This window comes from Miscanthus floridulus, chromosome 7 (assembly GCF_019320115.1).
Source record: "Miscanthus floridulus cultivar M001 chromosome 7, ASM1932011v1, whole genome shotgun sequence".
In the NCBI taxonomy this organism is placed as follows: domain Eukaryota; kingdom Viridiplantae; phylum Streptophyta; class Magnoliopsida; order Poales; family Poaceae; genus Miscanthus; species Miscanthus floridulus.
Genome location: NC_089586.1, coordinates 43,471,058 through 43,481,716, shown reverse-complemented (window position 1 = coordinate 43,481,716; position 10,659 = coordinate 43,471,058). Strand labels below are relative to the sequence as shown.

The 10,659-nt window shown below is 42.2% G+C and overlaps 1 protein-coding gene across 5 annotated transcripts; it reads left to right on the top strand.

Annotated features, from left to right (window-relative positions):
- Positions 1-680: 680 nt before the first annotated feature.
- LOC136466934 (nuclear poly(A) polymerase 4-like) lies at positions 681-10,298 on the top strand. 5 transcript variants are annotated; one of them, XM_066465469.1, is made up of 12 exons: positions 681-1,222; positions 1,321-1,398; positions 2,103-2,210; positions 6,929-6,991; positions 7,074-7,235; positions 7,693-7,806; positions 7,888-7,950; positions 8,066-8,410; positions 8,492-8,656; positions 8,807-9,673; positions 9,829-9,873; positions 9,972-10,298. In XM_066465469.1, exons 1-10 carry the CDS (start codon positions 1,091-1,093, stop codon positions 9,653-9,655), a joined length of 2,079 nt encoding a protein of 692 aa, XP_066321566.1. In that variant the 5' UTR covers positions 681-1,090; the 3' UTR covers positions 9,656-9,673; positions 9,829-9,873; positions 9,972-10,298. The 5 variants fall into 5 exon arrangements, with proteins under 5 accessions (XP_066321566.1, XP_066321564.1, XP_066321565.1 ...); XM_066465467.1 differs by having other exon boundaries at positions 9,819-9,873; XM_066465468.1 differs by having other exon boundaries at positions 9,786-9,873.
- The last annotated feature ends 361 nt before the right edge of the window (positions 10,299-10,659 follow it).

The following is a 10,659-nucleotide window of genomic DNA, read 5'->3' as shown; positions in this document are numbered from 1 at the left end:
GAGCGGCAGGCGCGGGAAACGATAGCGGGCGCAGATCGAGATGCGATCTCGCATGCGCGGGAAACGGAGCGGCGCGGGCCCCAAGTGAAGTGAGCGCAGACGTGTGGGCGGGCGCAGTTCCGTTAGCAAAATAGCTTTAAGAGTATATCTAAGAGAGAAAAAAGCTTAAAAGCAGATATAGACTAAAAATTCTGCGTGCTCTTTGTTTAAAAAGAGCTGCGGCCTCTTATTGACTTCAAGAGCAAAGCTTTTTTAAAATCCCTAATAAAAGCTTCCTACTCTATTGGGAAAATGTTTTATAAGGTTTCAACCATCGCCACAAAAGGTCATTATTACAAGGCATGCTTTAACGTGATTGTCACGTAGGTTAGCATTTGAAATTCATGTTTCGAACAATCCAACAGAGGAGAATTTGTTTCACCAAATTTTTGTTTCCATCTCCAATCAATTTTATTGGGAAATTTAGTGTCTCTATAGTAATTTTTTGAAGAAATTTCAATGCCTATAATTCCTTTTTAAGTTTTTCAATAATAAAGTAGTGTTTCTAAATTCGTAGTCCAAGAAAGGAAAAGACTTCATAGCAAAGGCATGGCCCACCTGTCAGCAGGCGGAACCCTCGCGCACAGCAGGCAGCAGCCGGGCGCGGGCGAATCTTCCCCCTTCCACACGGCTGGGGCTCACGCTGTCACGCAGTCACGCTCACGCGCCTCCTCCCCCACCCGCGCTGACTGCGCCCACGAATCCATCCTGCAACCTGCATCCACTCCTCCACCTCCGCGTTCATTCCTAGGGGCTAGGGTTCCTCCTCTGCCGCATCGCGGGGAACTCTGCGGGCGGAATTTGGTAGGCTAGCTAGTCTCCCGCCAGGAGGTCAATTTCCAGTCAGCGTCGCTTGGTTTTGTAGCCGACCGGTCGATTTGTATCCGGGGGTGGCTGGGTGACAGGGTAGGCTCGATTTAGCGTCCTTTTCGTGGGAATTTTTGGGTCTTAGGCGCGGATTACTGGTGTCTACTGTCTAGGGATCTGCTAGCTGCTAGCTGCTTGGGTTCGGCGGCGCGCGGAGGCTTAGGTGCTTGGCTGACTAGTGTCAATGGCGGGATCTGTCGGCAATGGCAGGGCGGCGCTGCGGGCGTCCCCGAAGCGGTACAGCGGCACGGACCCGCCGTTGTCTCTGGCGGGGCCGACGTTGGCGGATCTGCAGAGAACGGCCGAGCTGGAGAAGGTTATTCATCGTCTCTGCTTACGTTTTGCAGCCCTGTCGGCTTACTTGCTTCGATTGTGATGATGTTCCTGTTGTTTTGCTGACAAACTTGGTTTCAGTTCTTGGTTGAGGCGGGCCTCTATGAGGGGAAAGAGGAGTCTGCGAAGCGGGAAGATGTGTTATCCGAGATTGGTCAGGTAATCCCTAGCTTCCTGTTTTATCCGCCGTTTATATGTTGTTTGTTTACCCTACCCAACAAGTTGACATCTGATACATGATCGAAGTTGGGGGTTGAACTTTATTAGAAGGAAACATGTGATATATACTACACCCTGTTTCGAAATTGCAAGTCATTTTAGTTTTATCCTAAGTCAAACTTCTTTACCTTTGACTAAGTTTATAAGAAAATGCACAAACATCTACATCCTCAAACGATATTCATTTAGATACAATACACCATTAAATATATTCTAATAGTGTTTTTTTTATATTGTAGATGTTAATATATATTTTTCTATACTTGGTTAAAGTTAAATTTGACTTAGAACAAATATAAACCGAATTACAATTTGAAATGGCGGTAGTACTTCCTAATTGAGCTTTGTATGGTGTGTACTGCCTTGTTGCATTTTGCTAAGTCAGTTTGGTGTACAAGTACTTGTATGTTTTTTGTTTCAGCATTTTTTAATAGGAAAGAATGTTGAATGGTTACCAACATATTTATCTGTCCATTGCTGGTATATTCTTTAGTACCTATATAGTTTTCTTTTCCATTGCTACTTTGCAGAAATAATAGACCTATTTTTTCTGTCTTTTTTTATTTCACAATCTATCTTTGCTTGAGCCTTGAAGTGTTGCATAATACATTAACGTGCACATATACTTTCTTTTGAATTTACAGATAGTCAAGGAATGGGTGAAGCAGTTGACTAGTAAGAAAGGATATGCTGAGCAATTGGTTGAACAAGCAAATGCAGTCCTTTTTACTTTTGGGTCTTACAGATTGGGGGTATCTGCTTCTTTGGTTCTTTTATCGTAATAACAACTTTTCTTGCCATTCAGTTGTTGAAACAGCACAACTCATTGTATCTATAGTCTTATTAACAGCATTCAAGTTCCACTTACTGAAGATAACCTAAATTTGTTAGTTTTCTTCAGGGTTCAGAACCTCAGACTTAGTTTTATGTTCTGCATAAGCAGAAGAGCTTGCAACTTAAGCACTACTTGTAGGTACTTTCAAGTTTGGTACTCCACTTTTCATTAAGTTTTACATACCGGCATGTGGCATTTAGCAATTACTGTGATTTGCCATAAAGATAAGAGTTGGTTAAAAGGAATCTGAAGGAACATTACTGTCGACTATTTTAGTACGGATTGTAATTTTGTACTGGAACATACAGTGCTGGTCTTTGGTTGGCCTCTTGCTAGTTGATACAACAACAACAACAACAACAACAACAAAGCCTTTAAGTCCCAAACAAGTTAGGATAAGCTAGAGTTGAAATCCAGCAGAAGCAATCAAGGTTCAGGTACGTGAATAACTGTTTTCCAAGCACTCCTATCTAAGGCTAAGTCTTTGGATATATTCCATCCTTTCAAGTCTTCTTTTATTGTCTCTACCCAAGTCAACTTTGGTCTTCCTCTGCCTCTCTTCACGTTACTATCCTGGCTTAGGATTCCACTACGCACCGGTGCCTCTGGAGATCCCCGTTGGACATGTCCAAATCATCTCAACCGGTGTTGGACAAGCTTTTCTTCAATTGGTGCTACCCCTAATCTATCACGTATATCATCGTTCCGAACTTGATCTCTTCATGTATGACCGCAAATCCAATGCAACATACGCATTTCCGCGACACTTATCTGTTGAACATGTCGTCTTTTCGTAGACCAACATTCTACACCATACAACATAGCAGACCCTAATCGCCGTCCTATAAAACTTGCTTTTTAGCTTTTGTGGTACCCTTTTGTCACATAGGACACTAGATGCTTGACGCCACTTCATCCACTCTGCTTTGATACTATGGCTAACATCTTCATCAATATCCCCGTCTCTCTGTAGCATTGATCCTAAATATCGAAAGGTATCCTTCCTAGGCACTACTTGACCTTCCAAACTAATATTTTTCTCCTCCCGAGTAGTAGTGCCGAAGTCACATTTCATATACTCAATTTTAGTTCTACTGAGTCTAAAATCTTTGTACTCCAAAGTCTCCCGCCATAACTCCAGTTTCTGATTCACTCCTGTCCGGCTTTCATCAACTAGCACTACATCGTCCGCGAAAAGCATACACCAAGGGATGTCCCCTTGTATGTCCCTTGTTACCTCATCCATCACTAAGGAAAACAGATAAGGGCTCAAAGCTGACCTTTGATGTAGTCGTATCCTAATCGGAAAGTCATCCGTGTTTCCATCACTTGTTCGAACACTAGTCACAACATTGTTGTACATGTCCTTAATGAGCCCGACGTACTTCGTTGGGACTTTATGTTTGTCCAAAGCTCACCACATAACATTTCTTGGTATTTTATCATAAGTCTTCTCCAAGTCAATAAAAACCATGTGTAGGTCCTTCTTTTTCTCCCTATACCGCTCCATAACTTGTCTTATTAAGAAAATGGCTTCCATGGTTGATCTTCCGGCCATGAAACTAAATTGGTTCATAGAGACCCGTGTTATTGCTCTCAAGCGATGCTCGATAACTCTCTCCCATAGCTTCATAGTATGGCTCATCAACTTAATTCTCCGGTAATTAGTACAACTTTGAATATCCCCTTTATTCTTGTAGATCAGTACCAATATACTTCTCTTTCACTCGTTAGGCATCTTGTTCGATCGAAAAATATGGTTGAACAGCTTGGTTAGCCATACTATAGCTATGTCCCCGAGGCATCTCCACACCTCGATTGGGATGCCATCCGGTCCCATCGCCTTACCTTCTTTCATCCTTTTCAACTCCTCTCTGACCTCAGATTCTTGGATTCTCCGCACAAAGCGCCTATTGGTGTCATCAAAAGAGTCATCCAACTGAAAGGTTGGTCCGTATTTTCATCATTGAACAATTTTTCAAAATACTCTTGCCATCGATGTCAGATCTCATCCTCCTTCACCAAGAGATGCTCCATTTCATTCTTAATGCATTTAACTTGATTGAAGTCTCTTGTCTTTTTCTCACGAACCCTAGCCATCCTATAAATGTCATTCTCTCCTTCCTTCGTACTCAAATGTTGGTAAAGATCCTTGTACGCTCTACCCTTTGCCACACTTACAGCTCGCTTTGCAGTCTTCTTTGTCACCTTGTACTTCTCTATGTTGTCCACACTCCTGTCATGGTATAAGCGTCTATAGCATTCTGTCTTCTCTTTAATAGCCCTTTGGACTTCCTCGTTCCACCACCAAGTATCTTTAGCCTCGCCTCCACTTCTTTTGGTTACCCCACACACCTCTGAGGCCACCTTTCGAATGTTGGTTGCCATCTTCTCCCACATGTTGTTTATGTCCTCTTCTTTCTTCCAAGCGCCCTCTTTGATAACCCTTTTTCTGAATATCTCTGACGTTTCCCTTTTCAGTTTCCACCACTTTGTTCTTTTAATCTTAGCTTGTTTATCCCTATGGGCACGTACCTGGAAACGAAAGTCTGCCACCAAAAGCTTATGTTGAGAAACAACACACTCCCCTGGTATCACCTTGCAACCAAAGCATGCTCATTTGTCCTTTCTTCCTGCGAGGACAAAGTCAATTTGGCTAGAGTGTTGTCCGCTACTGAAGGTCACTAGATGAGAATCTCTCTTTCTAAAGAAAGTGTTGGCTATCATCAGGTCAAAAGCTACTGCGAAGTCCAGAACTTCCTCCCCCTCCTGATTCCTACTACCATACCCAAAACCTCCATGAACTGCCTCGAAACCTACGCTTGTAGTACCTACATGTCCATTAAGATATTCTCCTATAAAAAACTTCTCACTACTAGGTACAACTCTAATAAGGCCATCTAAGTCTTCCTAGAACTGTCTCTTAGCACTCTCATCGAGGCCTACTTGGGGGACATACGCACTAATTACGTTCAAGACCATATCACCAACGATAAGCTTGACTAAGATAATCCTATCTCCTTGCCTTCTCACTCCCACCACACCATTCTTGAGGCTCTTATCAGTCAAAACTCCTACTCCATTTCTATTCGCGACTGTTCCTGTGTATCAAAGCTTGAAACCTGTATTGTCTACCTCCTTCGCCTTCTGACCCTTCCATTTAGTCTCTTGAACGCATAATATATTTACACGCCTCCTAGTCGCGGTAGCAACTAATTCTCTTAACTTAACTGTAAGCGACCCTACATTCTAACTACCTAAACGGATCCTAGTTGGTTCGACTAGCTTCCTTACCCTTCGCATCCGTCGACTCAGATGTGAAGACCCTTGCTCATTTTTCACTACACTCGGGCGCCGATGTAGCGCGCCACTAAGGAAGCGACGACCCGATCCTTGCTCACTTAACACCATGCCCAGATCACGACACGGCGCGTCACCAAGGGGGTGCTGACCCGGCCCTTGCCCATTTAACACCATACCCGGGTTCAGATATGGCGCGTCGCTAAGAGGGTTACGCCCCAACGGTTTTCTTTTGGGTTTCATCTCCATTAGAATGGCTAGATTTAACGTTGGCTCGCCACGCCTATCACAACCCTCCTCCTTTATCAGGGCTTGGGACCTGCTATGTTGAGACAACATAGGCGGGCCTCTTGCTAGTTGATAACTTAAAAAAAAGTGACAGATTGCATTTCTTGTTTTGACAAGATCAATAGAGTTTATGGGGTTTATAGTTTTATTTCTTCATTCAAATAACATTCATTGTTGTATTTAAGAGCAATGGTATTACCAGATGTTCTGAGAGTGGTTTCAACCTATTGTGTGTAACTCAGATGAAGAGCACCAACACATTCTTGTTACTTGAATACTGCAAAACTATGAGAGCTTGCATATCTGTTTATAAGCAGTAACTTGCAGGACAAGGGGTTCTAGGTTGTAGATGCTTATTTTACAGCTATTGTGTAACCAGTTCGCTGCTGCATCTTGCAAATTAACTTCAGTGTTATAAAGTCATCTGATTGATCACGATTAATAGCAATTAGTCATCCTAGACTCCTAGTCGGTATCTTGGACTCGACTAGGGGCTACGACTCGATTAGGCTGATTAGTTTTCTGGTCGTCCAGTTCATTGTCGACTAGTCACGATTAGTCAGATGACTAGGGGTTGGAAGACCAGAAAAAGAATGGAATTGCTGGGCAGTTGAGGACATGGGCTACATCTGGGATAGCTTAGGGCACTTGACCTCATGTTTTCCAGCCCAATTTGCAACCCTACTTGCAGCCACCACGCTAGAGTTATCTTCATGCTTGATTTGTACTCTAGAGCATATAATATATTAGTATATGTTTGGTATATTAGTCTTGATATATAGGACGACCAGGACCGACCAGGGTTGACTAGTCGCCCTGGTTGATGACTAATCGCGAGTAATCGTCTGGTGGGTCCCATCCCATGGTGACTAGGATTGGTCAGACTTCTTGATATCATTTAACTTAGCGGAAATTTTATGTAAAGGCAACAAAAAAACATCCCTAGGTTATGTGTCCCATCTTGATTTTGTGAGGTGCTGAGACAGTATGCTATCCTTTTGCATTAAATACTTTTAGTCGATAAATTTTGTCTTATAACCTTGTTAGGTTCATGGACCTGAAGCTGATATTGATACCCTTTGTGTTGGACCTTCATATGTCAACCGAGAGGTGAATTCACATGTGCTATTGCCTATTGGTTGTATGGATTCCATAAGGATATATGATGGATGTTAACAATAATATTCTGCAGGGGGATTTCTTTGTCACACTGCATGGCATATTAGCAGAGAAGGAAGAAGTTACTGAGTTGCAACCTGTACCTGATGCTCACGTACCTGTATTGAAATTTAAGTTCCGTGGGATATCAATTGACCTTCTGTATGCTAGCCTCTCTCTTTCAGTGATACCAGCGGTAAGTCATTCCATTGAATACTTCTATGTCTTGATGTGTCCTTGTTCGGCTACACTCGTTAAAGAAAATTTTCCTGCATAAGGAGTGTACCTTTTGCACGAGATAGTGTTTTAGCCACTTAAGTTATCTTATATGGGTTCCTGCTTTTCAAAGGTGGAAGTTGTGATAGATTTTGGGCTTTTTATTAAAATCTGTTTCCTTAAAATGTATATCACCTGAACCTGTTTCCTTAACTTAATGTCATCTTTTGTTAATCTTAACCTTTTAAGATGACAGGAGGGACAAAACATATACCTTAAACTGTTTATTTTGCCTTCTTGAAGTCGTTTTCCCCATTTTTGTAAATATGGGAGATTTTGATTCAACTTAACATGGGATCTCTCTCTGAAGAACATACATGCATGCAGAATGCTGTTGAACAGATGTATTGTTTATTTGTTTTCTTGTACTGCTTCAGGATTTTGATATCTCTCAAGGATCTGTGCTTTGTGATGTTGATGAAGCAACTGTTCGAAGTCTTAATGGATGCAGAGTGGTGGATCAGATTCTTCGGCTTGTTCCAAATGTTGAGGTTATATGAAACATCCCCCTCAACTTTATCCTGTATGGTATGGTTCCACTGTGTTAGTATACCAAACTTTGTGCTTTGCAGAATTTCCGGACAACACTCAGATGCTTGAAGTACTGGGCAAAGAGAAGGGGTGTTTATTCTAATGTAAGCCTGAGTTTATCATCAATTATTTGCACAGTTTATTTTGTAGTTGGACTGAATGAATGAAGACTAACAAAAATAAGTTTGTCCTCGCAAATGAACTGTAATGATGTTATAGTATTTTCCTTGTCAGATTACTGGTTTCCTTGGGGGTGTCAACTGGGCTCTGCTGGTTGCCCGTGTCTGCCAACTCTATCCTAATGCTGTGCCAAGTATGCTGGTTTCTAGGTTCTTCAGAGTTTTTACCCAGTGGCAATGGCCGAATCCAGTGATGCTATGTGCAATTGAGAATAATGATCTTGGTTTTTCTATATGGGATCCACGCAAAAATCCGCGTGATAGAAACCATCTCATGCCCATCATCACTCCAGCCTACCCATGCATGAACTCTAGCTACAATGTTTCAAGCAGCACACTGAGGGTTATAATGGAGCAATTTCAATTTGGCAACAAAATTTGTCAGGTATGCATTGATTTGTACCTGTAAATTTACGGCTGATAGCTAATGTTCCTGGTATGGTCTCACTGCCTATCTTTTATGCAGGAAATTGAACTTAATAAGGCCAATTGGAATGCTTTATTTGAGCCTTTCCATTTTTTTGAGGCGTACAAAAAGTTTCTAGTGGTTGACATAGTTGCAGAGGATGATGATGATCTTCGTCTTTGGAAGGGATGGATCGAGTCTCGTTTGAGACAACTTACTTTAAAGGTACCTTTTGAGTTTCTTAATTTTGTGCACCGTGACTTCAACTGTTGTTATTTTTCTTGGTTAGACATATGGAGCCTACATAGAAGCATGGTTGTATTGTATTTACTGAAAAATATAATTTCCTTATGCTATTTGTCTTCTAAAATGCAGATTGATCGGGATACTAAAGGAATTTTGCAGTGCCATCCGTACCCATGTGAGTATTCAGATCCCACAATAGAGTGTGCACATTGTGCCTTCTACATGGGCTTATCAAGGAAAGAGGGGTCGAAAAAACGTGGTCAACAGTTTGATATCCGTGGGACAGTAGATGAATTTATGCGTGAAATTGGCATGTATTCATTGTGGAAGCCTGGGATGGATCTGGCTGTCACCCATGTCCATAGGGAGCAGGTCCCATCTTATGTATTTGAGCAAGGATACAAGAAACCCTGCCCTACAATGCATGCAAACCAACAAGAGCAGTCTGATGGAGATGGCACATTGAGCTTGAGCCCTTATCTGGAGAGTCAGCCTAAGAGAAAGTACGATTCCGATGGAGATGGCCATGTGGAACCTGGTGTGGGAACCCCACCTCATCATGGAAATAGTGTCAGTAACGTCGTTTGTGACAGTCCAGTCAAATTCGTTTCAAGTGTCCTTTGCAGTGGAGCTCAGACTTCTCCATCGCATGATGATACAAATTTAGAACAAGCACAATTAACTACTTCACCATATGGATCTGAGGATACCTCAGCATCAGGCACAAGCTGTGCAGCAGTGGGAGCAGTTGTTTTGGCTGATGAATCCAGCAAGCTCGGTAACTTGACATCAGATCTTGAAGTTGATACAATTCAGATAATGCCACTGCACATATCTTTAGAATGCGTGGCTCAAAAGGGTGAAACAAAGCTTGAAGGAATCAGAAGCTTGGCAAGCAGGAATTGTGCAGAGTTTGTAGAGAGTTCAGTTCTTGCTGAGAAGGCACACTTAGACATAGGTGGGGATGAAGTGAACTGAAATGTCATTGCAGATGAGGTTTTGCTTCCTATACTTTCTCCCTGTCAAATTAAGATTCTAGTTTGATATGATCCGAACTCTATGCCTGTCTTGCTAATTTTCATTGATTAACTGTTTGGATCCACAAAAGTCGATGAAGCATGTGACTAAGTGGTTTCTAAAGGTGATTGCAGGTGTGAAGTTGCATAGCACTCGAGTGGCCGGAAATCGGAGTTGAGGCATGTCTAGTATCATAATCCTTCATTCATTCCTTAAAGCATAAAAAATGCTCTATTATGTTTATGTTGTGCTTTTCGGTCTTTATTTCTTTTGATAGGACTTAATCACATGCCATCAACTGCTTGCTGCTGGATGGAAATCGAGTTTCATGCCTGTGGAAGCTCGTGAAGATTGCTTGTAAATCATGGAGACAATCATACGCCACAAGGCACCAAGCTGCTAGTTTAGGCATGGTTAGAGAGTCGTGCTTAAACTTTGCGGGGCCTCACAGTATGCAGAAAGAAAAGTTATACGAGTCTAGGGCTCTAGGCTAATATAGTCTAGTTATTGTCAATGAGTTATGCATGCACAAATCATGTGTGTTTTGTATTCCAGATAGGCAGATATCTATAAATTCAAAGTAGTGCATCAAATTTTGACTTAATTATTTTCGCTGCTGTATCATGCTGTGATGTTTGATGGAGTTCTTCACCAACCACAACCATGTCAAATGTCATTGTGCTGCGTATTCATTGGTTGGAGATTGGAGTCATGAAAAACACGCCTTTTGCGAACACTAGACAACAGGACTGTTGAAATCGGTGGTGACCACCGAGTTCACGATCTTGGAGCTGGCTTACAGCTGGCCTGGCTCGTTACTACGAGCCTGCGCTTCCACAGGTCACAGGTCCACCGGAGCTACAACATATAAGGCCTTGGGCCTTACTTAACACAAAAGACTAGGTGAGGGTTCTCCTGCCTTATATGTTGTGCTTCTTCACCATTGCTACACGATGTGGGCTAAA